The sequence below is a fragment of the Peromyscus maniculatus genome, chromosome 5, assembly GCF_049852395.1.
Source record: "Peromyscus maniculatus bairdii isolate BWxNUB_F1_BW_parent chromosome 5, HU_Pman_BW_mat_3.1, whole genome shotgun sequence".
Classification (NCBI taxonomy): Eukaryota; Metazoa; Chordata; class Mammalia; order Rodentia; family Cricetidae; genus Peromyscus; species Peromyscus maniculatus.
Window position 1 is genome coordinate 58,581,053 of NC_134856.1, and position 27,959 is coordinate 58,609,011.

Genomic DNA, 27,959 nt, shown 5'->3' on the forward strand with positions numbered 1-27,959 from the left:
TAGAGTTATCTGAAAGGAACCTCAATTGAGAAAAGCCCTCCAGAACATGTAGCTGTAAGACATTTTCTTATTTAGCGATTGTTGGGGGAGGGACTAGCCCACTGTGGGTGGTGCCATCCCCAGGCTGGTAGTCCTGTGGTTCTGTAAAAAAGCAGGCTGAACAAGCCATGAGGAGCAAGCCAGTAAGCAGCACTCCTCCATGGTCTCTGGATCAGCTCCTGCCTCCAGGTTCCTGCCCTGTTTGAGTTCTTGTCCTGACTTTCTTTGATGATGGACAGCAATGCTGAAGTGTAAGTCAAATAAACCCTTTTCACCCCAACTTGCTTTTTGGTCATGGTGTTTTGTTGCAGCAACAGAAACTCTAACTAAGACACTGACCTGCATCCAACAGTAGGAATGTAGGGAAGTGTTTTAAGTGGAAACTAGAGCACTACACTACAAGTCTCCTCCAGGTGTGACCTCTCCTGGGCATGGGGTGGGAGCAGGCTACAGAAGAGTACACAAACAGCTCAGGGATGCCTTGGCCCACAGTATCATTAGTCACCTACCAGAAACAGGGTCATACAGCCGCAGCAGGAGTGAGACCACTGTTGATTTTCCAGAACCACTAGGGCCAACCAGTGCTGTGACAGATCCAGATGGGATGGAAAGGCTGAAATCCTGGAAAACGGCCATTTCTGGGCGAGCAGGGTACGTGAAGTGCACATTTCTGAACTCCAGGGCACCCTGGAAGCCTTTCTCGTCTAACACAGTCCCCTCTGAAACACACGAGGATACAGAAAGCTAAAGCAGAAATGGAGCTGATGGCAGACTGGGGTTCCCGTGCCTGTCTGAAGTGAACAGAAATAGATGTCCTTTCCCAACGCAGTTCACCCTGGAGGAGCAGGCCTGTGTGCTGGGCTTATCATGCACAGGACAACATGCATACAGTCTTGTGTGCCACCTTTTCTTAGGAGGATTTTAGGGCTGTACACAATAGCCTGCTCAAGTTAAGTGCCATGTGAAGACCCGCCCTTGGGGCAGTCTGGTTTCCACTCGGGGGCTTTTCTCAGTGCCACTGCACTCAAGTAGCTCCTCTGTAGAGCTCTTCATCTACCCTGAACAAGCATTTGGAAAGCACAATGACAGGGTTTGCATGATAGCCATGAGGTTAAGGAGGGTCAAAGGTTTACTTAGCCCCAGTGTGACCCTGGCCTGATATGGAGGCCACATCTCACTTATCACTGGATTGGCCTGATAAGGAGTGAGTACACATCTCACTTATCACGACTTCATGCCCTAGCTCTTATCATACTGGACGATACCAACATCCAACTCGCTGCACGGCAAACACCTAGCAACTGCAGGTGTCCCGGATGGCTGAGTGTTGCTACTTATGGCCACTCTCCTCCCACATCTCCTCCAGGTGGTCTAGGCCCACGGCTCAAAGGAAGTTGATGACAAGGAAGGAGAAGGCGGTCCTTGACACTTAGTACCAGCATTCCCAAATGCCAAGAAATGTAAGGCCTTTCGTTCATCTTCCTCCTCCCTCTTCCTGTAACCTCTTGCAAATGTCAGAATCACTAAGGAAGATTCTAGAAAGCCACCTGGGTGTTCCTATTCACACCATGCCTGCTTGCTGCTGTCTTGATCTTGGTGGTAATGACTGGCTGCAGGAGCATGAGAAGCATGTCATGGCATCAGCCCATTTCCAGAACATGCCCTGAAGTGTACCCACCAGTGTCCCATGGGGATCCTGACCTTCTCCCTGCTCTGAGGCAGAGGTCACCTCCTGGCAGTGGCCCATTCTCTGAGGACGGCAGAATACTGGTCTAACTGTCCAAAGCATGCTTTTTAAAACCCCAGCAAAGACCATTCCCCCTCACCCAGACCCACCATTAAAAGGCAGTTGTGGCTGTCTCTCCAGCAGCTCCCAGAGTCGCCCACCAGCACCTAGGCCTTTCATCAGCTCGGAGTAGAAGGAACTTAGACCTGAGGACAAGAAGAGTCTATCATTAGCTGACAAGAAAGGCCACAGGCTCCTCCTGTCCTGGGGAGTCCTGGCAGTTGCAGCTCTCCACATGAAATCTGCTACCTTCACTACAGGAGCTGAGGCCGCTAGCTGCTCCACCCACCCACCTCTTACCCTTGCCCTCCTACATTTCCTCTTTCTCAGGTTTCACAGATTGCTAGTAAAAAAGGGGAACTTTATGTGACCACACTGATCACCAGTGAGAAGTCATAGTACTGCAAGAAACGCAACCTTCAGACAGCACAGCAAGAGCCTCAGGGGAATCCACTCCCCCGTGAACTGAAATTCCTAGAACAAAGACTCTACAAGGGCTATTAGGCCAGGAGAGACAGAAGAATCTGAACTGTGCATTAATAAGTGAAAGGCACCAGCCAGGAAAGGCTGAATGCTTTACTGATTCCAACCCCATGATGCTTGAAAACTTCAAAGCTGTACAGAGAGTAAAAAATGATCTCTGGATGCCAGGGGCAGAAAATTAACAGGGAGAAGTGGAAATACACAGGGCAGCAATGGCAACTCCTTTGTGATTTTCCAATGGTAAATCCAGGACAATACACAATATGTGCATGTGTGTGTGTTTAAATATATATATGTGTGTGTGTGTTTGTATATATATGTGTGTGTGTGTGTGTGTGTATATGTGTGTGTGTTTGTATATATGTGTGTGTATGTATATGTATACATATAAATGTATATATATATATCACCAAGAACTAAGCCCAATGTTACCTTTGATAACAACAATGTGTCAATGTAGACTCAGCAACTGTGTATCAAATGGACCACTCTGATGAAGAGAATGACTATCCTGAAACTGGGGGTGGGGGTGGGGGGGGAATCTCTGTAACTGCAACAGTGTTGCTTTTTAAAAAGAATTCTAAGGCCTCTGTGAGTTCCCTGCCAGTCTGGTCTACATAGCAAATTCCAGGATAGCAAAGACTACATAGAGACTTTGTCTCAAAAAAATAAAATAAAAAAATCCAAAGCTCAGTAAGGTGGCCAACATTTATAATCCAAGTACTCGGAAGACTGAGGCAGGAAGACAGATTTCAAAGCCAGCTTGTGCTATACAGTAAGACTCTCAATTAAAAAAAAAAAACTAAATATTTATTTAAATATTTATGTATGCCAATATACAAATGTCAGCTTTTCTCAGAGAACCCTTTCCTTGTAGGGAACAGCCGTGAATAGAGATTCAGCCAGGATGCTAAAAATCAGCAAGAGATTCAGTTGAGAGCCTGGGCCTACACAGGGCATTTACATCACCCCCTCTAAGGCTTAGGAACATCTGCCAAAGAATGGGCCAAAAGCACGGGACAGCAAGGAGAGAGGAAGAAGGGCTCTGAAATGCCACCTTCCAGGCACGACATGTCACAGCAATCGTGAACTCACAGCAGCTGTGGCTGATCAGACGCTAGGCCTGAATGAGTCTGGCCCTGCAATGGACAAGAAAGGGTCCTACAGGGTCCCACCACCCACTGCTGAACTTCTGGCTACCCACAGACTCTGGGAAAGAGGGCGTCACTGTCTCCAGCTGTTACCCACCGGGGAACCGACCAAGCCCAAACCCAGTTCTCAATTCAGAGTCCCGCTGTCGGTCCAGGTTAAACCCAATGGGACACAAAACAGAACACAAATTCTTGAGTGTGGGGAAGAGAGTTGGAGAGACGATGGGAGGAGGAGAAATCGGGAGCTGGGGAGGCACAGTGGGCCAGGTACATGGCATGTCTGAAACTGTCAGAGAACAAAGTAAAATGACAAAAATGTATTACTAATTCTGAGGAAGGGAGAGGAAGGAGAGACTAACTATGGAGAGTTTAAGACTCGGGGCAGCAAAATGTGTGAGGTGCAGTTCTCACTAAGCAGGCCCAGGGTCTCCATCCGCTCCCGCCAGCCACTCTCCTCTCCCCTGGGTTCTGGGAGACACATTCCATAACGTGGAAAGGCTGGAAAACACAGCTTCCCCATGGTCCTGAGCTCTGGAAGGACACCAAGAGCCCCGACCCAAGCGGGAACCCGCTCACCCACCCCCAGAACTTCATTTTTGCTAAGGGAATGGCACACTGAGAACGGCCGTCCAGCGGGGCCTGGTTTTCAGTGTGTACGCTCAAAGCCTGTTCATGTGATATACCTCCGATGCTCAATCCAACCCAGAAAGCGTACATGAGGAAGGAAGAGAGTTCGCCCACTGTCATATGGGCGCTGCCCATCAGCAGGCCACCCTTGTACAGGACAGACAGCACAATCAGGTTTCCTGAGAGCCCAGCCTACAGGGGGGAGAAAACAAAGGTCAGTACGACCCAAGGCCTCTTGGGACACAAAAGTATAAACTAAGCCCTTTAATATATAACGTTTCTCACAAAAAAGGTTTGAAATACAACAGTGAAGAAAATACTTGCGTCCCCACCTCAAAAGCTTAGACGCTATTGCCCCTCAGGCTGTTTCCCCAACCTACTCAGCTTGTAAAAGGTGAGAATAACAACCAGGCCTCCCTACCTGAAGATGAATCAGTGTGCTGTGTTCACAGCTCGGAGGAGATGGCCTCCACATGGACCTCCACATGGACCTGTCGCCCTGCCTCTGAGCTCTGCTCTCCACTCTGGGAGCTTTGGGTCCCTACAGAGGCCTTCTTGGAGCTTCTGCCTCTCAGTCCATTAAACAGCCTCGGAGAGGTTCTTTCCAGTTTAGATGGACATGTTTCAATTATCTTTTTTTCTGGTCTTTGTTTGTGTTTGACAGTCTCGCTATGCAGCCCTGGCTGACCCAGAACTCACTGTGTAGACCAGGCTGGCCTCAAACTTACAACAATCTGCCTGTCTCAGCCTCCTGAGTATGCCCAGCACATATGCTGGTTTTCTATTCAGGGCGTCTTGGTACTTTGTGATCAGTTTCTTATACTTTCTTCTAGAATGTACTGGAGATATATAATCCTCAACAGGAGTAGCCAAGTGAGATTACACCTGAAGGACCCAGAAGCCTGTGAAAACATGTTGTGGTACAGTCCTAAGGTCCACACGGCACAGTTACTCAGTGCCAGTGGTTCTCAAAGCTGCCTAGCCACACACTGGGGATGAGCAACAGATCATATACACACTACTTTTCTTTCTTTCTTTCTTTCTTCCTTTCTTTCTTTCTTTCTTTCTTTCTTTCTTTCTTTCTTTCTTTCTTTCTTTCTTTCTTTTCTCTCTCTCTATCTCTCTCCCTCCCTCCCTTCCTTCCTCCCTTTTTTCTTTTAAAAGTGTAGTCCAGGCTGGCCTCAAACTCATGATCCTCCTGCTTCCGCCTACTTCAGCAAATCCTACTGGTGTGCGCCACCACAACCGGCCACTACTTTTCTCTGATCCCACTTTTTTGTTCTCCTCTTCTTCCCTTAAAATAGCTTAAAGTCCAAGTTGTTCTTAGGGTTGAAATAAAATCACTTCTACTATAAATCAAACAGTGAAGGGGAAGATGAATAGGAATCTCACTTACACAATTTAAGTAAAACATAGCTCTCTGAACAGATGAAGACAAGTTCCTTCCATATCCCAGAATCTAATCAATATTTATATGTATAATTCAGCTAATATTTGGCTTAAAAGGGCTTATTGGGAAATGTTATCATTTTTACTATTTTCTACAGAGAAAGTATTTTCCAGTTTCAAGTAACTCTGGACTTTGGAATTATAACCTGTTTTTATGTTAAAAAAAAAACATTTAAGTGGAAAATGCTGAACTCAATGTTGTATTTACATATCTATATCTATATAAAATAATGACTATAAATGTTTCTTTAAAACAGAAAAAAGAAAAAAATCACTTCTACTGTCAAGAGCCACAGAATGAAACTCTCTTGCACTCTCACTGCCCACAACGATCTACTTACTGCTCCGAAGAAGCCCGCCCGGGCCAGGGCCTCCTTCCGTGCTAGCAGCAGCAACTGGTCCACGTGGCTGGTGTACTTCTCCACTTCCATCGTCTCCTTCCCGAAAGCTCGGATGGTTCTTATGTTTCCAATGTGCTCCTCAGCGAGCTAAGAGGATTCAAACACATAGCACGGGGCTGGAGAGAGGGCTTCACAGTCAAGAATACTTGGTGCTCTTGCAGAGGACCTAGGTTTGATTCCCAGCACCCACATGGTAGTTCACAACCATCTGTAACTCCAGTTCTAGAAGACCTGATGCCTTCTTACTTCCACAGACACCAAGCACACATGTGGTGCACAGACATACATGCAGGCAAAATGCACACACACACACACACACACACACACATACACACACACACACACACACACACACACACACACACTCACGGCGAAGGGAAGAGTGTCACATGGCAATCGACAGCAAAATTAAAAAGGAAGTTGCATGTGGAGCACAGCCAAGCAAGGTCACATGGCGAAGTGCAAGAATCCCTCTTGCTGACAGAAAATATAAATTGCAGGGCGGGAGAGATGCCGCAGGTGATTACGAGTCCTTACTGTTCCTGCTGAGGAACTGAGCCTGGGCACATTAACCTCAGTGAGTAGCTTACAAGGCCTGCAACCCCAGCTTCAGAGAGTCAAATGCTCTCTTCTGGCGCCAGAGTGTATGTGCGTGTATGCATGTGCACACACACACACACACACACACACACACACACCACAGACACAGATACACACACAGTGCCCACACACTTTAGAAAGACAGACAGACAGGTAATAGGGCAGCAGAAGGAAAGACAAGTGGAAAGACTAAACTACAAAACATTAATGACACTAACTCCGAATTATCAAAGAGTTTTGGATTATCTGGAATTGTGGATAACAGTATTATCTATGTTTATGTTGTTTAATATTTTCATATTTCCAATGATAAAAAAGCACGCTTTTTGAAACATGAAAATACAAGTATTTTGGGGCTTTAAAAGATAGTGCTGGGCTGGAGAGATAGCTCGGTTGTTGAAAGCATGTAATGTTATTCTAGAAGACCTAAGTTTGATTTAGCACCCACATCAGGTACCATACAATGGTCTGTAACTCCAGCTCCAGGGGATCTAATGCCCTCTTCTGGCCTCTGAGAGTAACTGCATTTATGTATACATATATACATACTTACATACATACATACATACATACATACATACATACATACATACATATAAAACTAAAAATAAAATTAATCTTTTTTTGAAAAAAAAAAACAGTACTACACAGTCTACTTTACTAATTAATGAAGGACATAGTGCCAGTTAGGTATTTTTCCCAAAGTATATTAGTTTCTATTTTTATTTTTGTTTTTTAAGAAAAGGTCTAGAGAGAGGGAGCCTAGGTTAGTCTCAAACTCATGATCCTCCTGCCTCAGGCTCCATAATGCTGGGCTTACAGCTATGTCCCACCACAGCTGGTCATTTTAGCCTTTTTTTGTCCTATCAGGAGCAGTGATAGAAAACTGTGAGAAGTTGATATAAGCAAGGTATGGAGGCTCACAACTGTAATCCTAGCACTTGGAAAACTGAGGCAGGAGGATTGCCATGAATCTGAGGCCAGCCTTGGCTACACAACGAGTTCCAGGCCAGCCTGGGCTACACAGCAAATTGGACATACTCTGGGGTAGGTAGTAAGCCAGGAGGAGAGCCAGGAGGAGAGCATTCCACATCTGTATTTCACTGAGGTCTACTGGGAGAAAAGGAAGGCACTTTCTTTCCCTGGTGCCGTTGCTGGTGCGGAACACACCTTGCACACCATCCATTCTGCCTGTGGCTCTGAGCCCCACACCCAGATAATGCACACATGGGAGGTCAGTACCTGTGTGGCTTGTGCCAAAGAGTCCTGTGTGGCTTTGGACAGTTTCCGTAGATATCGTCCATAAATCACGGCGAGGATGGAGATCGGAGGTACCACACTCAGAACAAAGGTGGCCAGACTGGGTGACACAAAAAACTGTCAAGAACGAAAGTCAAGAGCATGTACTCCTTGAAGTGGCAAGGCATCCTCAGACCTACAGTGTGTAGGTGGGAAGACACTGTCTCCAAGCCATGCCTCCTGATTGGGTTGGATTTTCCTGGCATCTTTAATTCTTACAAAACCCAACGTCAAAGCTGGCACAGGCCTTTAAATCCCAGCACTCATGAGGAGGCAGAGGCACGTGATCTCTATGATTGGAGGCTACCTTGTCTACATAGTGAGTTTCAGGCCAACCAGGTCTACACAGTGAGACCCTGCCTCAAAATCAAAACAAGCGCAAAAACTCAAGTTGTGCATACTACCAAGGAGAACGGTGGCTGCCACAGCTGTAGGAAAGATGGAAACAGCATATCCTCTGGACAATCCTAACATGCTCTAATATGCCAGCCCACATCTTCAACAGCAGACAGAGGGGCAGGATGGAATGAGGGTTCCGCAGAGAGGCCTATTCTGCTCTACACCGGTCAAACCACATCATGAGTTCTAAACTTGGCCGTAATCACCCTAAGGCCATGACTGCCCAGAATTGTTCCCACCTAGATCAACCAGTTAGAGAAGTCACCAAAACTCTTATCACATTGCAGAACTGGGAAAGTTACTTAGGCCAGCAGGGCTGGTTGGAACACAAACCCTACCCGGAGAGTGAGTCTGAACCACCAGAGATGAGCAAGACAGCTGTGGAACATGGGCCACCCTGCAGGGGCACAGAAAATGAGGTCTACACCCCTTAAACCTGATACTTGGTTCCCAAAGGGGCTCGTTGGCCTGACTTTCTTGGCTGTCTTCACACCCTGGTCTTACACATCTCCAGAAAAAAAAAAAATTCTCAGATTAACACTCACTCAAGAGAGATACAGGCCAGGCCAGGGGAGATAATCCCTATGTCCCCAATCTGGGGCAATGTTCTTGCTTCTACATGCTTACAAAATGACAGGGACATCTCAAGCCCCTCATGCTCAAAAGCCCTGGCCCCGAGAGCCCTGACAGAAAGCACCAAGAGGAACAGGCTGACGTACCATCATGCCAACACCAACTGAAGCCTGGGCCCCAGCCCTCAGTCCATCAGAGAGGTTTTCCGTCACTGAGCGCCCCAGGAGTGCAGTATCTGAGGAGAGGCGGTTAATCAATTCTCCTGTGCGCGTCTTATCAAAGAAAGCAACCTCTTGCCTTAGGATAGAGGAGAACAGTGAGGTGCGCAGCCTGTTCACGATGCTCTGACCTGCAAAGCAAACAGAGCAGCGAACAGTGAATGCAGCCACCTGCCACTCACGGGGCAGCCATATAAAAACAACCCGTGTCTACAGCCCGTTGTCAAAGCCAGTTTGTAGAGTAAGCACATCAGCTCAGTGGGTCCTGGCATGGCATGGACTCACACAGGCCAGCATGTTCACTTCCTGTTAGTAACTACAGACTGAGGATACAAGGAGAGTCGAGATCGTGATAAGGTAACATGGGTTGGCAAGATGACTCAGCAGATAAAGGTGCTTGCCATGCACTCGTGACGACCTGAGTCATCAGCTGGAACCCTCAAACACACACAGAGGTAGGAGAGAAGTGACTCCAGAACGTTTTCCTCTGACCTCACCATATGTGCATGCATGCCCGCACATGTATGTAAATACACCATAACAGCAATAAAAATACATTTTAATTTTAAAAAAAGGTAAAATGTTCCTTGATGTGTGAGGAGCATCACATACCCAGGCCTAGAGCCCATCTTACTAGAACGCAGTCATGGAATGCAGTCCCGGGCTGCCAGCACTGGGGCGGTTCCCTGCCTGCTAACGAGACATTTCTAAAGACATGGCACTCAGGTTCCCATCCCAGTAGCTACACAGCATGAGCAGACAGGTCTTGCTTTTACTACCTGTTCAACCCTGACCACACAAAAGTAGAGAATTAATATACTGGATGATCATAATGTCATCTCGATGGGATGTGGGATCTATCCCCAAGGAATGCAACATCAGGCAGAGACTGGGGCCTGGAGCAGTGGCACTCGAAGCCCTGATATTACCCCAGGTCCTTCGTCATCTTTGAGATGACCCCCACCAAATGACACTGACCTGAAGACTGCATGAGGTAGACACGAACGGCGTTCGCAGCAGCACCACACAGGAACACACAAGTGAGGCCAGCACAGAGGTGAGTCAGGCTGTCGACATAGTCCCCGCTTGGGTTGGTGTAAATAACATCAATGATCTTCCCCAGGAAGAAAGGAGCAGACATGGTGATGACACTGGACACAGCGAGAAACCCAACAGCAGCTGGAAGACAGGAGCAACACTCCGAACTCACGCCGCAGCACAGGGCAGGTGCCCAGCACAGGGCAGGTGCCCAGCACAGGGCAGGTGCCCAGCACAAAGGGCCTCAGACCTACAGCAGCCTCAGTGGCTGGGCTTTCTCCTCCTTCATCAATGGGCCTGACTCAAGGAAGGACCAGATGGCTTCAGGTTAAGAACAAGAAGCATGGCTGTGAGGGGATGTGTGTGTGTGCCCAGCTAGACAAGAGGATGTTATGGTTTGTGCATTCCTTCCTTGCTAGGAGAACCTGAGGCTAACCATGGACATCTGACTGGCCCCCTCCTGTCTGCTGGTCTCGGTACTCATTTCAGATCCTGCTTCTCGTGCATTTCTGCTACATGCTGTTACTCCTTGGTATCTAACTACACCTTAGCTGGATGGTCAAACTATCCAGGGAAACTTTATCTTTTGTTATGTATGAGGGAGGGGATGCTTTTTTGAGATAAGGTCTAACTCTGTAGTCCAGGCTAACTTCAAACTCACAATGTAGCCCAGGTTAGCTTTGAACTTTTTGTGACATATCTTAGCTTCTTGAGTGATGAGATTATAGGTATACACCATTGTGCCTGGCTTAATGTTCTTGACTGTGCTTCGTATTTGAAAGCTCTCTACATAAGCTTTGGAGAACAGTTCCTGGGATCCACTCTGAATGTAGTATGTCCCTTCTTAGTGTTATTTCTCTGGGGAATACATGAAATGACAGTAATCAGGAAATTAATTGTCTATGTAACTAAACAATAGATAAAAGGGACAGAGGCTTATTAAGAAGTTCTAGCCAGGTGTGGTGATGAATGCCTGAAATCCCAGCACTTGGGAGGCAGAGGCAGATCTCTGAGTTCAAGGCCAGCCTATTCTACACAGTAAGTTTCAGGCCAGCCAGGACTACATAGTTGGTACAAACAAACAAACAAACAAAAATCTAAGAAAATCCAGTTGGAAAGAACACACATCACAGACAACCACATTCATATAAAAAGGAATATAAAAGTATAGGACAGCCAAGTTTTTACTCATGAGCCTGGCAAAGATTACATGCTCACAATGTTGGTGAAGATGTGGGAAGGAGACTCTCATTGGTGGGAACAGACACTGACTGATGGAGGAGCAAGTTTACACCAGCTACAAGTGAGATCCTAGGTGAATAATCCCTTTGAATTGTAATGGACTTCTGAGAATTTTACTTACAAACTTCCACATCAAGTGTGGAGAAATAAATCCAAGGATGTGCAATTATAGCATTAACTATATCAGCAAAAGAATCAGTATCTTAAACACCCACCTAAACAGGGTAAGTTGAACCTACTATGAAGAATTTATAAATATTAATCCATTAGTATAAGGAATGAGGTAACTCTTTGGGTACCTACAGTTCAGCAAGATGTGCCGTGGGAACTGGGCCTGGTGACACAGAGCTGATATCCAGGAGGATCACAGGTTCAAGTCTAACCTCAGCTACAGAGTGCGTTTAAGAGCAGTCTAGGTAACTTAGTGAGACACTATCTCAAAATAAAGAGAACTTTGGATGTAGCTAAGTGCTAGAGCACTTGCCTAGCATGTGTGAAACCCTAGGTTCAATTCCCAGTACTGTTAACACAGAGAAAGACAGACAGACACACAGACAAAGACAAGTAATTGGTTAAAAAACAAGTCTAGCAATCTAAAAAACAATACTAGCATCTTTTGGGTGTTTTCCTATTTTCTCTCTCCTCAGAGTTTATATGAGTACAGAACTTTTTGTTTGTTTGAGACAGGGTTTCTCTGTGTAGCCTTGTCTGTCCTGGATCTCATTCTGTAAAACAGTCTGTCCTTAAACTCAGTGATCCACCTGCCTCTGCCTCCCAAGTGCTGGGATTGAAAGCATGCACCACCACCACCTGGCCGTACAGAACATTTTTGGAAGAATATTAAGAAACAGCAGCCCATGGGCTGGAGAGATGGCTCAAAGGTTAAGAGCACTGACTGTTCTTCCAGAGGTCCTGAGTTCAATTCCCAGCAACCACATGGTGGCTCACAACCATCTGTAATGAGATCTGGTACCCTCTTCTGGCTTGCAGGAATACATGCAAACAAAACACTGTAAACATAATAAATAAATAAATCTTTAAAAATAGAAAAGAAAAAAAGAAAGAGCATCCCAGGCTCCTTTTAAGAGCAGTGCTGTGCCTGGGTGTAGGGTAGATCTGTTCCTCCAGGCTTCCCTGGTTTGGGACAACACACCTCTTTGGAGCCTTGCTGGTTTATGGCAGGACTACTGATGAAGAGTTCCCTAGCCCCATCTGCAGAGGATGGGTACTTCTTTCTCCTTGGTCTAATGTTCACACTTCAGATAAAGAGATCATTCTAACACAAGCTTGAGAGAGCATGGGCCAGTGTGGTGGTCTGAATAGGAAAGGCCCCATAGACTCATGTGTTTGAATGCTTGGCCACAGAGAGTGGCACTATTAGGAGGTGTGGCCTCACTGGAGCAGATGTGGCTTTGTTGGAGGTGGTGTATCACTAGGTGGGAAGGTTCTGAGGTCTCAGAAGTTCAAGCCATGCTTGCTGCCTGCAGATCCAGATGTAGAATTCTCAGCTTCTTCTCCAGCACCATGTCTGCCAGCATGTCATACTTCCTTCCATGATAATAAATAAACTGAACCTCTGAAATTATAAGTCAGCCCCAATTAAATGTTTTCTTTTATAAGAGTTGCCATGGCCATGGTGACTCTTCACAGTAATAGAAACACTAATTAAGACAGACATTAGTACCAGGGACTGGGGTATTGCTGTGATAGGCCTGATCATGTATTTGTTTGGAGGAATGTGGACTTTGGTACTTTGGATTAGAAAAGCAGTTGATTGCTTTATTTATTGATTTTTTTAATTGGTTGATTGATATTTTTGTTTGTTTGATTGTTTTTGTTTTTTGAGACAGGGTTTTTCTGTGAAATAGCTCTGGCTGTCCTGGAACTCACTTTGTAGACCAAGTTGGCCTCAAACTCACAGAGATCCACCTGCCTCTGCCTCCTGAGTGCTGGGATTAAAGGCGTGCGCCACCATGCCTAGCTCAGTTAATTGCTTCAAGTGGAACTTAATGGCCCACCCTAGTAGGAACATGAAAGACAAGTGGTGTGATTTGAACTCTGGAGGTCTGGCACAAGGTTTCAGAGGAGAATGTTAGTATGCAGCCTAGAGACTATTCTTGTGATGTTATGGTGAAGAATGTGGCTGCCTTTTACCCTTGCCAAAAAAGTCTGCCTGAGGCTAAATTGAAGAGTTTTGGATTAATTGCACTGGCAGAGGACATTTCAAAACAGCCGAGTACTGACTCCATTGTCTGGTTATTAGTGGTCACTCTTGTGAAGATCTGTGATGAAAAGGAACAAGCTGAGGAAGTTACAAAATGGACAATTTGAGGAGAAAGGGGGCACCAGGAAGTGGAGTGGAGCTAAATCCTGTGTTCAAGGAGATAAACAGATTAAAGAAAAGCCTGGTGTTAGATGGAATAAAGGAAAGATCCCACCCAGCTAAGCTTCCAACTTGTGAAAAGGAATTAAAGTGTAGGGCCGGATGTGGTGGTGCATGCTTTCTTTGATCCCAGCACTCTGGAGGCAGGAGGTAGAGGTAGGCAGATCTCTAAATTCAAGGCCAGTCAGGTCTACAGAGCAAGTTCCAAGACAGTCAAGCTTAGGCAGTGAAGAAAACCATTGAAAACAGAAAGCTGGTGAAGATGTATTTGAACGAGGGGGGCACATTCTAGCCCCAGCAAGCAGCAGAGCCTGGCAGCTTTGGCCACGTGGTCCTGGCTTTAGAGTCAAAGACAGAAGAGAGGGATTATGGAATCTCCCTCCCTGACTAAGGAAAGCTGCTGAGGCCAGGTGTCTGGCAGAGGCGTCCCTTCATGGAGGCCCTGAGAGACCATTGTGTGAAGCTATAAAGGTGAAATCTGAATTGCCTCGGAGACCTCAAGATGTTGAAGATGCCAGAGTCATAGAATACCTGCTGAGGAAAGCTGCTAACAGGGAGTGGAACCAGCCCAAGAGAACTGTTGCAGTCAACAAAGCTGAAAGGAGTTGGAGATCTAAAGAGCATGTTGACATCAGACGTGGAGATACAGACTTTGGAGTTTGCCCAGATGGTTTTCAGTCTTGCTTTGGTCCAGTATTTCTTTACTATGTTCCTTTCCCTCCCTTTTTGAAAGGTAATGTATATCCTGTGCCATTTTATGTTGGAAGTATGTGATTTGCTTTTCATTCTGATTTTACAGGGGATCACAGTTAAGAGACTCTATGAGTCTCAGAAGAGACTTTGAACTTTGGACTTTTGAAATAGGACTGATTGCATTTCTGCATTATGTTATGGCTACAAGCCATAGGGAATGGAATGTGGTGAATAGGAATAGCTCACACAGACTCATGTATTTGAATGCTTGGCCATAGAGAGTGGCACTATTAGGAGGTACATCCTCGTTGGAGTAGATGTGGCTTTGTTGGAGGTGGTATGTCACTAGTGGGTGGGCTTTGAGGTCTCGGAAGTTCAAGTCACGCCCAGTGTGGCATCTTCTTCCTGCTGCCTGCAGATCCAGATGTAGAATTCTCAGCTCCTTCTCCAGCACCACATCTGCCTATGTGCCACCATGCTCCCCACCAGGACAATAAAGGACTAAACCTCCGAAACTGTAAGCCAGCCCCAATTAAATGTTTTCCTTTATAAGAGTTGCCTTGGCCACGGTCTTTCTTTGCAGCAATAGAAACCCTAACTGAGACAACCAGGGAGTAAGCAGAGCTCTCAGCATATGTGTGGGGGCAGTGGGCTTTTCAGCAGGCAAGAGGCCTTGTTATCTTCATCCTAGCATTGCCTTTTCAACGCACCAGCTCTGGAGCCTCACTTAAAATGAAGACATCCGACACTGCTTCCTGCCTTCCTGCCCTTCCTTTGTCTCCCACTTTCCCTTCTGGAATTCTAAATGTTATCACAGGCTTACTGTTTATGTCTGCTTTGCTTGCTGCTGTAAGTCAGTCCACCAGCCTCACCTACAGCACACAGCAGGAACTCAGTCAATACCTACTGAATGAATGAAGGGGCAGGGTGCCTTTGGCAAGGGAAGCAGGAAAGTATCTTACCAGAGCAAAGTCCTGTGCCAGCTCAACAGGGAAGGTCAGGCCTGGCCACTCAGGGAGTTCACACACCAGCTTTCAAAACTCATACTCAAGAGTGAAAGCATCAGGGGCTGGAGAGATGACCCAGCAGTCAGGAGCACTTGTTGCTCTTGCAGAGGATCCTTGTCCACTTCCTAGCACCCACATGGTGACTCACACCCATCCATAACTCCAGTTCCAGAAGATCTAATGCCCTCTTCTGACCTCTGCAGAAACCAGGCATGCATGTGGTGCACATACATACATGTGCACATGCATAAAATAAAAATAAATAATTTTTAAAAAATATTTTTTAAGCTGGGCAGTGGTTTCCCATGCTGTTAATCCCAGCACCTGGGAGGCAGAGGCGTGTTAGAATTCCTTGCCACTCTCCCAGCTACATGACCACACATGCCCTGTCCAATAGCCAGGCAAGATGCTTAGTCATCCTAGGGCCTTACGTCCTACATAATCCGTGCGCTGAGTGATCATGTAATCTATGCGCATGCGTGGCATAGCTACATAAACCCATATACTCGTGTGTGTGTGTGTGTGTGTGTGTATGTATCTTTAAAAGCAGGATCCACTTACCCCTCCCCTCTCTTTGTGCACAGTCATTCCATAGGCCTCTGCACACCTCTTCTGTTCCTTTCCCTTAATAAACTCTTATAGTGGGCTTTCTTGTACCTCCTGGCTTTTTTCCACACAGTAAACAGCGCTGCTTAATGAATAACAAGGTGGATCTCTGTGAGTTGAGGTCAGCCTGGTCTACAGAGCAAGTTCTAGGACAGCCAGGGCTGTTTCACAGAGAAATCCTGTCTCGAAAAACAAACGCAAAAAACAAAAATCTCAAAGAAAATAGAAAAACAACAACAAAACCCACAATCACGAGCTGGGTGTGTTGGCAAACCTGCAGTCCCATCCCATACCCAGGAGAGAGGGAGGAGTGTAAGGTCATCCTCGGCTACCTATAGAGTTTGAGGCTATCTCAGGCTACATATATTAAGAACAAAAACAAACCAACACAACTCATAATCTCAATCCAACTGGATAATGTGAACCAGGCCAGAAGCAATTCCCTTTTGATGTAAAGCAGCATGCTCCCAGGGATGGACAGGGCAGGGAGAGTGGCTGACTCTGTTCCACATAGCTCAACCCTAATTAATGAACTGGGAGATGCCATCCTGATGACTGAAGATCAGGGCAAAACCCTTCCCAAAGACTCTCCTCCTCTAGTTTTTCTTTTCTTTCCTTTCGCCCTTCCTTCCTTCCTTTTTTTTTTTTTTTTTTTTTTTTTTTTTTTTAATTAAAATTTTTTTTTTCTTTGTCGTTTTGAGACAAGGTCTTGCTAGCCTGGAACTTCATATAAATCAGGTTAGGCTTGAACTTGCAGTGATCCTACTGCCTCTGCCTCTGAGTGCTAGGATTACAGGCGTTCCTGAACACATGCAGAGCAGGCTGGCCTCAAACTTGCAGTCATCTTCCTGCCTCTGACTCCTGAATGCCAGGCTTCTCTAGTTTTCTAAATGACACGAAGAATCTGCACTTTGTGGATGAGATATCTTTGGTTCCAACTGAGTTCCTACACAGTAGAGGCATCCATACAAAGATGAGGGGATAACCTGATTTGCTGAAGCACATCTGCAAGTTCAAGGCTAGCATGGTCTCCCTAGCCAGAACCAGGCCAGCCAGGGCTACACAGTGAGATAGAGTCCGAAAAAAAAAAAAGGGTGGGTGGGTGGGGCTATTTAGCTAAATCCAAAATCATCCCAGTATATTCCATCTACTTATTAATTTATTCTACTATTATTTTTAAAATGATTTTAAAAACTTTTTTTTTTTTTTTTTTTTTGTTTTTCGAGACAGGGTTTCTCTGTGTAGCTTTGCGCCTTTCCTGGAACTCACTTGGTAGCCCAGGCTGGCCTCGAACTCACAGAGATCCGCCTGGCTCTGCCTCCCGAGTGCTGGGATTGAAGGCGTGCGCCACCACCGCCCGGCTAAAATGATTTTAAAATTAATTTTATGTATATGGGGATCTATCTGCATGTACACCTGCATGCCAGAAGAGGGCATCAGATCCCATTATAGATGGCTGTGAGCCACCATGTGGTTGCTGGGAATTGAACTCAGGACCTCTGAAAGAGCTGCCAATGTTCTTAACCACTGAGCCATCTCTCCAGCTCCAATTTATTCTATTATTAAAAACATTTTTAAGGTTGATTCATTTTACTTTATATGTATGAAGGCTTTACCTGTATGCATGTATGTTAGATCCCCTGGTTGAGAGCCACATATGGATGCTAGGAATCAAACCCTAGTTCTCTGTAAGAGCAACCAGTGCTGAGCCATCTCTCTGGGCCCAATGTATTTATTTTTAATTCTGTGTATACATGTGTGTATGGGTGCCTACAGAGGTCAGAGCTGTCAGATCCCCAGGAGCTGGAGTTTTACGTGGTTGTGAGCTGCCCTATATGGGTGCTGGGAAATAAACCTTGGTCCTCTGGAAGGGTGATACACACTCTCAACCACTGAGTCTTCTCTCCAGTCCCAAATTTACTGGTTTATTTTTGATGCAGGGCCTCATGTAGACCAGGATATCCTCAAACTAACTATGCAGGCAAGGACGATAGTTCTGCCTCCTGCTCTAGAATGCTGGGATTAGAGGTGTGTGCCAACATGCCAGGTTTTATGCAGTGCTGGGATCAAACCCAGGGCTTTGTGTGTACTCAGCCAAGCACTCTGCCAACTGAGACATTATATCTCAACCCCAGGTTTATTTCACTATTGTGTACCCCTTTGTATTAAAATCTGTAGTGGTTTGAAAGAAAATGGCCCCCATAGGCTCACAAGGAGTGGCACTATTAAGAGGTGTGGCCTTGCTGGAGCACATGTGGCCCTGTTGGAGGAAATGTGTCTCTGGGAACAGGCTTTGAGGTCTCAGATGCTCAAGCCAGGCTAGCGGCTCATATTCTCTTCCTGATATCTGCAGATCCAGATGTAGAACTCTCAGCTGCCTCTCCAGCACCATGTCTTCATGTGCACCATGCTTCCCGCCATGATACTGCACTACACCTCTGAACTGTACGCCAGCCCCAATTAAATGTTTTCCTTTATAAGAGTTGCTGTGGTCATAGTGTCTCTTCACAGCAATAAAACCCTAACTAAGAATCTGAATATAAATAAAATGGATTTTGGTCATCTTGATTCTTGGGATATGGGGCTGTGGATTCCATATGGGGCTGTGGAATATCATGTTCCACCCTAAATCCCGGTCCTCACTCTGTGACTTGGGATTCCCTCTCCACCACGGTGCGGCTTCTACTGCTCTCATCTGGCCTGATGAGCCCCAGTGGCTTCTACTGCTGTTTCCTGACTGACGCTCTCCAACATGTGACCTTATCCTCATTCTACTGAGTCCTGGCGTTCAGAGGGCTCGGAGACAGTAAATGCAGATGGTCTCAGGTCTGCGACATAGGTGTGGGAGGTCAGAGGCTCAGGGGGGTCAGGAAAGCTGGTTCTAAAGGGGAGCCTAACAGCAAAAAACCCTGGCTCTGCCGCCAACATGTCTGACCCAACACAAGCCATTCAAATCCTCTTTGCCTCAATTTTTCCTACTATAAACAGCAAAACAACAACGACACCCTCTCACCGAGCTGCCCTGAGGAGATTACACACAGAGAGAAAGCATCTGGCATGGGGCCCAGCGGCTAGTAAACAAGCACACAGCTACATCCTTTATCAATCCAGCTGTCAGTTCAGAAATGACCTCTGCTGTGGTTCAGTCCAGAGATAATTCAGCTGTTCTGTCCCAGAGACCAGGGACTGGAAGGAAAAAGGCAAAAAGGCAGCTTCCTCAGGGGAGTGGTAGCTGTTTGCAGACATGCTGGGATCTGGCGGGGGTCAGGGAGACATTTTCAGGGATGGTGTGACAGGGAACAGGGTGGAGGGCAGTTTCTTCCCGTAAGCTGAGGGAAGGAAGTGAAGATTGGGGGCTGAAAACCTAGAATGAAGTTGAGCAAGAAACAGGGGTTCAGGAGATACTCGGATCCCCGGAGTAGCCCCCACATCTCAGGCCGTTCCTCTTGTCCCTCAGCCCGGTCCTGCTGGACCACTGCTCTGCCTAGGCTTCAGGAAACAGCAGCTGTAGGCAGTCTCCATCCTTTCCTCTCTGCATTTCACTACGGTCACCCCTCAGGCATATCTACAGAAGTCAGCCACAAACTCAGCCACAGTTCCAGGCAGGCATCAGCTTTCAAGAACAGTCATTATCAAGCCGGGCAGTGGTGACACACACCTTTCATCCCAGCACTTGAGAGGCAGAGGCAGGTGGATCTCTGTGAGTTCAAGGCCAGCCTGGTGTACCAAGAGAGTTTCAAGACAGCCAGGACAGGGTTGTTACACAGGGAAACGCAGCCCTTACCAGTAATTCAAGAGAGCAGCAGGCCTTAACCCTACATCCCTGCACTGTCTGAAACACGAAGGGAAAAGAGTAGAATGTACCATCCAACAGTCTAACTACAGTCTAGCTGGGAGCCTGCTCTGTGAGTCAGAAGATCCGGCACTCTAAGCATCTTCTCATCTTGGGGTCCACTGCTCACTGGGACAGCTGAGCCCTGGCCTCCTATCTGCTAAGCACACAGGAAGCCTGAACAAGCACCTCTTGTCTGCTTTGTGCACATTCAGATGATGCCGGGCTCAGCACCTTCTGAGGGTCCTTGTGGCCAAAGTGATAAGAAAAAGACTTATCAATGCAAAATGGCTCTGGGTAGCACTGCAGACATAGTGATACCAAGACAGCCAAAATCCTGTAGGAGCGGGCTGGCTGCCTGGAGGAAGAGTCATCATGCTACTTCTGCTCTGGGCAAGCATCTGCAGACATTTCAAACAGGAGGTCCTGTTTTCCAACATCAAAATCTTCTGGGGAACAAACTGCTGAAGAGTGGGGAAGGAAGGGCTATTACTGAAACACACCCTGCAGTTTAGGGGATGTTAACTTTCTCTAAAATGAGAAAACTAACATCAGAAGCCAGGCAGTGGTAGTGCACACATTTAATTCCAGCACCCAGGAGGCGGAGGCAGGTAGATCTCTGAGTTCAAGGCCAGCCTGGTCTACAGAGTGAGTTCCAAGGCAGCCAGGGCTACAGAGCAAGAGGGAGGGGGGTGGAGAATCTAACATCAGAATTTCTTCTCTTATTACCTGCTTTTTAAGGCTTTTTAAAATTTATTTATTTTCATTTTATTTGCGTTGGTGTTTTGCCTGCATGCATGTGTGAGGGTGTCAGATCCTGGAACTACAGACAACAGTTGTTAGCTGCCATGAGGATGCTGGGAGTTGAACCTGGGTCCTCTGGAAGATCAGTCAGTGCTCTTAACCGTTAAGCCCCTCCCCCCACACTTTCGGGACTCTTTAATGAAATAATGACAGGTATGATAGCTCATGCTTATAATTTTAGCATTGGGGAAGTTGAGGCAGGAAGATTGCTGTGTATTTGTGGTCAGTTTTGGCTACAAAGTGATATCTGTCTCAAAAACCAGACAGACAGACAGACAGACACAAACCTACACAACAGCTCTGTTCCCCCAGCATTTCAGAGATGTGCCAACTCTTGCTTAGCATGATCTATTACAAATTAACGGTGACCACGACTTCCTTTTACATTCACCAGCACCGACAACCAGACTGGCTTTACCTATAATGACTTCTCAAGAGAACACAGGCTACATAAAGAGTTCTTCTTCAGAAGCCCTGAAGACAGAATAGGTTTACTATCTACTTAGAAGCCTTAAGAATTCCTAGCACTTGGGAAGTTGAGGCAAGAGATCTCAAGTTAGAGGCCTGCCTGGACTACAGAGCAGGCCCCTGACTCAAAAACAAGCCCACTACCATGCCAACTGCAGTAAGGTTAACTCCCAAATCATAGTTTGATGTTTCAGTAAGGCAGACTGACTGCTCTGATGATGGAAGTTGGTCGAGTTTCTGACTTATTTTAAGGCAGACTTCACAGCATGCTGTCAGGTCACAGGTCAGAGATGACAGACAAGGGCAGATAGGGAAGGTGGCACCAGCAGAGCCTGACTCCCCTAAACTTTGAAATCTGAAGTTTCAGAAGCAGAAACCTAGGTTCTTACCCCAGCCCCTCATAGTCTGGGCACACCCAGCTGCCCAGGTCTCCAAGCTCCTCCATGCACACTCTGCTCTGTACCCCCCACTCAAGAATATATTTTAAACCTGAGTTTGGTGGCTCACACCTGTAATCCCACACTCAGAAGATGGACAAAAGGATCAGGAGTTCAAGGTCATCCTCAGCTACATAGTGAGTTTGAGGTCAGCCTGGACTACATTAAACCTGCCTCAATAAAACACAGAGGAGGGGGCTGGAGAGATGGCTTGATGATTAAGAAGAGTACCAACTGCTCTTTGAGAGGACCTGGGTTGAATTCCTAGCACCCACATGGCAGCTCACAACTGTCTGTAACTCCAGTTCCAGGGGATCCGACATCCTCACAGAGGCATACATGTAGGCAAAACACCAAGGCACATAAAATAAAAATAAACAGTTCATTAAAAAATAAATAAAACACAGGGGTAAAAAGGCTTACAAAATAGCCAAGAAGAAAGGGACTTTTTCCATTAAAACCCACAACAACCATAGTAAAGTGTGTCTTCTTATACCTAAGGACTCCACACCCTCCTAACTTCTGTAGATGGCAGATCCATGTGCCCCTGCTCCATAAACACCCTTCTCCAAGCCCAATCTCTCCCAAAGAGAGTAATTTGTACAGCAAGGGACTCAGCAAACAACTTGGGGTCCTGCCTGTTTCAAGAGTTGTAGGACAAGGTCCTTCCCTTTGCAAACCCCCCATGCCTAGCTCCATTTCATCCCTAATTCAAATATTTTCCTGCCCACTAAGCAGGGAATCCCAGCAGGAGCAGGACTCCATGTGTCTGTTCCCAAGGCAATCCCACAGAAGGAGGGCATAATCCATAGTCACAGAAGGAATGTAGATCTAGAAAACCCTCAGGACTCTCTAGATCTCAGTAGATCTTTGCTCCAAACATCCCTCCAGTGACTGCTAAAAATGGGGAGTTACAGGATATTTTCATTTAGACTCAGCCAATTCTGATTTCTTTTAAAAAAGTCATTCATTGATTCGTTGGAGTTACTGTCTAGTTTCTTTATGCTGTGGCCAATGCCTGGTACTGACCAATTAGGGAGGTGACAGCTAGCATGAGGTTCACAGTGCTCGGCTTCATGTGAAATATTGCTGGTTGCTTGATACTGTGTAGCCCTAGTGATGTTTTTAAAAACATTATAAACGTATAATACAAAGTAGACATGGTTCTGGCAAAAACTTTTTTCTTAAAGGAGTAAACTCCAGTTTATTTAGACAATGCCCCAAAGCAGACGCTGCCAACAAGCTGGTGGGGGCCGATCTAAAAATTCTGGTAACCGGCTCTACTGACCTCACTCGGTGAGCGCCCGCCAGTTAAGAAAAGGCACCCATAGCCTTCCAACAGGTGTCTGCAGATCTGAACGCCCTTGTCGAGGCCGAGGTCAGGCCGGGGCCCACCGCAGCCCACTGGTCCCCCAGGGTTCCTACCTGACAGCCTCCCGCGCTCAGGGCGCACCAGCCCCAGGAGCTTCCATACTTCTGAGCCCCGGGTCGCCGCGGGCCGCTGCCGCGAGTCGTTCCCAAGGTCTCGCACATTGGCGGCGGCTGCCGGGACTCCCTGGAACCTGGCGAACAGGGGATGTGAGCCGCGGGGTCCTGCCAGTATCCAGCACCTGCGGGCCCCTGAGGACGTGGCCCACCGCCCCACGCCACCGGGCAGTCGGGAGAGGGGCGCGGGAAAGCGGAGGCCCGGGGTCGGCTCATGGATTAGGGACGTCCAAGCGCGCACGAGCGGGTTCCACTCAGAAGCCAGCCATGTCCTAGAGGAGACGGCCGGGGCCCACGCACGCACGGCAGGGCCCCGGCGCGTAATCAGCAGCAGCGCCCTGGCAGGGGGGCTGCGCATGGCGCTGCGTCTGCCTGGAGAACCTCACCCGCCGGCCCGGCCGCACGCCCCGGGACCCTCCCGGCCCGGCCCTAGCGCAGGGCGGGGACGCAGCAGCGACCCGCCCCTCCCGCCCCATCGGGCGGGCGCCCGGGCCGCGCCTTCCGCCGCGCAGGGACCACCCCTGGGCGGCGACCAGCCAGCTGGTGGCTCCAGAGCAATGCCTTGTCTAAGCGGCAGTAGCAAGCGCCTGCGCCCGCGAGCTGCACGCGGAAGATTTTTCGCGCTCTAGAGCCCTTCGTTTGCGAACCCCGGAGCGTCCGAGCCCTTTCTCTCGCCGGAGACAGGCGGAGTGCGCACGCGCGGTGCTCAGGTCGCTGACTACAGACCAAGGCTGAGACCATTGGGTGCAGGATGGTACCTAGTGGCTCAGTTCTTGGGCCGCTGTGGTGCGGTTGGTGGACAGTGAAGTCTCCACACCTTGGAGGACTGAGCAATGTAGGAGGTTCCGCAGAGGCCGGGACTCCGGAGCTGCACCGCGTAGAGGCCCAGAGAGCAAAAGTGGCCTCGCCTGCAGTGGTCTTAAGGAGAGCGGCGGGGGTGGGGGTGGGAACCGTATGGAGGCTCGGGGTGAGGAAAGGGGAGAGTGTGCTGGACCAGAACGAAATGCAAGAGAGAGGCACTCGCCATTGGTTAAAAATGTATGAGTTCAGCCGGACGTAGTGGCGCACGCCTTTATTCCCAGCACTTGGGAGGCATAAGCAGGCGGATCTATGAGTTCGAGGACAGTCTGGTCTATACAGTGAGTTGCAGGACAGCCCGAGGGACATATTGAGACCTTGTCTCATAGAAAAAAAAGATAATAAAAATTTTAAAGATGGGTTCACAAAACAACCTTAAAATAAGTACTGTAGTTCAATAGTCCTAAAAACCAACACGAAAGCGGGGGCGGAGAAAGACCTTAAGGAACACAACATCAGACTTTCAAACGCAGAACCTGTCTCTGAATTTGCAGGATTCTTCCTCTTTTTACCCCAATCCCAACCCTGGAAACGTCACTTATTAAACTAGGGAGTGGGGGAGATGATACAGCTCAGCTGATAGAGCATTCCCTTCACATCACCAGGTCACCTGAGTTCAGACAGATACAGAAAAAAACCCAAAATCAAGCAGGTGGCGGCTGGCTGGAGTTTCTCTCTCTCTCTCTCTCTCTCTCTCTCTCTCTCTCTCTCTCTCTCTCTCTCTCTCTCTCTCTCTCTCTCTCTCTCTCTCTTCTCTCTTTCTTTTTCTTTTTCTTTTTCTTTTTTTTCCTCTCTTAGAAAATTTTCATGTTTGGCCTAGACATATTGGGCATGCCTTTAATCCCAGCACCCAGGAGGCAGAGACAGGTAAATCCCTTTGAGTTCCAGGCCAGTGGTCTACATAGTGAGTTCCAGGATAGCCATGGCTACATAGGAAAACCCTGTCTCAAAACAAACAAAAAACCCAAAAACCCAACAAAATATTGATATAAACCATTTCCATATTTGTCTGGATTCCTGAGAATCCAGAATTTTAGCTTCTTTTATGTTTTCACTCTCAAACAAGAAGGACCCCACCTACACCTGGAAGTTATGAGGTGGAGAGGGATGAGCAGCAATGTGAGTGAGGTTAACCCCGCCTTTACAAGTTGGGGGAGTGGGAAGCAGGCATGTCCTTCTTTAAAATCCAGCTCTAAAGCCCAGTGAGACTTGAGTTTTCTTAAGTGGCCTCCCCATCAGTGCAGAAATTCTAAACTCCAGGGTGTCACAGTGTGAACTGCACTCCACTGGCTCATGAGGACTCAGGTCCCTTTCCATGCCCCACAGAGTACCTCCTTCTCTTTTTGGAACCTAGCTGAACGGTGTCAAGGAATGAATATTGTACAGGCTGGCAAAAGTAACCACTTTTTTTTTTTTAAAGATTTATTTATTATGTATACAGCATGTATGACTGCAGGCCAGAAGAGGGCACCAGCTCTCGTTATAGATGGTTGTGAGCCACCATGTGGTTGCTGGGAATTGAACTCAGGACTTCTGGAAGAGCTCTTAACCTCTGAGCCATCTCTCCAGCCCCCAAGTAACCACTTTTTAAAAACTGTTATTATTTTATGTGTATGAGTGTTTTGCTTGCATGTATGTCTGTGTACCACATTCACCTGGGAAGGGTGTGGGATCTCTGGGAACTGGGGTTACAGATGGTGATGATATACATGCTGGGAATTGAACCCTGGTCCTCCAGAAGAGCAGCAGTGCTCGTAACCACAGAGCCATCTCTCCAGCCTGAGATTAACCATTTTAAGCCAAATCTAAGCTTCCTCTTACTTCTTTCTTCTCTTTCCCTCTCCAGAACACACTTGCTGCTGTGAAGGCCAGAATCGAGGAACTGTATCCTCTTTCCTAGCCTGATCCCCTCAGTCAGTACTGTCTGGAGCTGAGTCAACAGAAAAAATAAAAGCAGCTGATTAGACAGAGCTAAACACCACAAGGTTTTCTGTTTGTAGGTTTTTTTTGGTGGTAGGGGGGAGGGGGAGGTATCAATACAGTTTTGATGTGGCCCTAGCTGCCCTAGAATTCAGCATATAAAGCAAGATGACGGTGAAATTCAAATAATCCTCCTACTTCTGTCTTCCAGGTTCGGGGATTACAGGTAATGCCACCCTGGAGGCTGAAACAGGAAGATCACCATGAGTTCAGAGCCAATCTGGTGCTGGGTGGCAGTGGCGCACACCTTTAATCCCAACACTTGGGAGGCAGAGCCAGGCAGATCTCTGTGAGTTTGAGGCCAGCCTGGTCTACAGAGTGAGATCCAGGACAGGCACCAAAGCTACACAGAGAAACCCTGTCTCGAAAACCAAACCAAACCAAACCAAACAAACAAACAAAAAAAGCCAATCTGACTACATATAGAATGCCAGGCCACGTAGACTCATTGTAAGACCCTGTCTCAAACAAACAAACAAACAAACAAACAAACAAACAAACAAGCAAAAAAGAAATGAGGGCCAATGAAATGGCTCAGTAAATAAAGGCGCATGCTGCTGAGCCTGGGTTGGATTCTCAGAACACACTTGGTGGAAGAAGACTGACTCCAACAGGTCGTTCTCTGACCTATGTAGGTGTGCTAAGGCATACTCATGCACACACAACTACACACACAACTACACACACACACACACACACACACACACTAAAAAATAATTAAATGAATGAAAAATTAAAAATCAGGGAAATAATCTGAAAATAATTATCCCCCCCCAAATATAGTACACTTGAACATACACAGTGAGACCTTGTGGATAGGAAGAAGAAATGAAAGACATGGATTACCCCAGAAATTAGGACAATCTCATTGGCTTCTATAAAAGCACAAGGAATGCTCTAAAGTATGCTGGCAAGGAAAGAGGCAGGCTACTTAGAAGTGGGCGAGTCACCAGCACAAAATCCCCCAACACTCGGGAAGCAGAGGCCAGTGGGTTTGGTTTCTATGGGCCCAAGAACAGCCTGGTTTATACATCATGTTCCAGGCCAGACAGAGCTATACAGTGAGACCCTGACTTGAAAAAAGCAAACACACAAAATAGTACAGAATCCCCCAAGCAACAAAGGGAAAGGCTTAGCAATGCTGGGATCAAATGGAGGTTCAAGTCCTACCCACCAGACAGAAAGAGCCCTGGGTGGAGGTGTGACTGGTGGAGGAGTTCTGGCCTTAGGTGAACAAAACCTTAATAGGCTTAGTGGTTCACGGGTGTCAAATTCTAAAGTGATCTCTAGAGGAAACTTGAGAGCAGTCCTACCTGCTGGGGCTAGTATATTCAGAGGACAACAGAGCAAATATATAGGGTACAGTGGGAGCAGAAGTAAACAATGTCCTGGCTTGCAATCCAGGAAATGCAGGAGAGCTCTGACCAGACCTGTAGCTTGTATTTGGAGCTTGAGTGGCAAGAAGGTTGATGCCCGGAGACGAATTATGTAGCGAGCGGCCACAATGTCATAGAACCCAGTCTAGTAGAAGTAAGAAATTGCCTTGAAGCTTCTGGTGACTCTACACTCCGCTTTCTGAGAACGCTGCAGCTAGAGCCTCAGGAAGACAGGGCAGCAAAGTTCGCTGCAGCATCTCAGAAGAGTCCAAAAAAAGGGGTTGGTCCCTTCAAATGGCCGGGTTGAAATGCCAACTCCCAGTCCAGAGCCTTGTCTGGAAACTAGGGATGGCAGATGCAGCTCACTGAAGAGGAGACAAATGAGAAATGAACCCTCCCTCCCTCCATAGCCGGAGCATGGGGGAGTGGTGCTCATTAGTGGTCAACCTGCCAGGTCCTCACCCTGTGATAGGAACGGCAGAGAGTCATGCAGCTGCAAGCCACGGGGGAACAGTCCGCCAGCAAGCCATGTAAAGCTGTGAGGAGACAGGAAAGACTACCCTGTGATGCTGAATGCCAGACGTCTCTCCTCCAGAATCCTGAGATAACAGCCTTGTGTATTAAGACACTAAATCTGTGGTACATCATTATGGCAATGCCAGCTGACTTACTTAAAACACAACATAACCTGTCATCCCAACTGCTTGAGAGGCAGAGATGGAAGG

General features: G+C 47.2%; 1 protein-coding gene across 1 annotated transcript in view; it reads right to left on the reverse strand.

Annotated features, from left to right (window-relative positions):
* The window catches only part of Abcb10 (ATP binding cassette subfamily B member 10), a 33,654-nt gene extending 10,173 nt beyond the window's left edge, over positions 1 to 23,481 (reverse strand). The window contains exons 1-8 of the mRNA XM_042277842.2: positions 22,961 to 23,481; positions 10,004 to 10,204; positions 8,954 to 9,156; positions 7,779 to 7,913; positions 5,877 to 6,023; positions 4,143 to 4,278; positions 1,876 to 1,971; positions 549 to 758 (exon numbers count right to left, since the gene is read on the reverse strand). Of these exons, the coding sequence (XP_042133776.2) occupies positions 549 to 758; positions 1,876 to 1,971; positions 4,143 to 4,278; positions 5,877 to 6,023; positions 7,779 to 7,913; positions 8,954 to 9,156; positions 10,004 to 10,204; positions 22,961 to 23,378 (1,546 nt within the window). The 5' untranslated portion in view covers positions 23,379 to 23,481. The remainder of the gene's footprint in view (positions 1 to 548; positions 759 to 1,875; positions 1,972 to 4,142; positions 4,279 to 5,876; positions 6,024 to 7,778; positions 7,914 to 8,953; positions 9,157 to 10,003; positions 10,205 to 22,960) is intronic.
* Between the last annotated feature and the right edge of the window lie 4,478 nt (positions 23,482 to 27,959).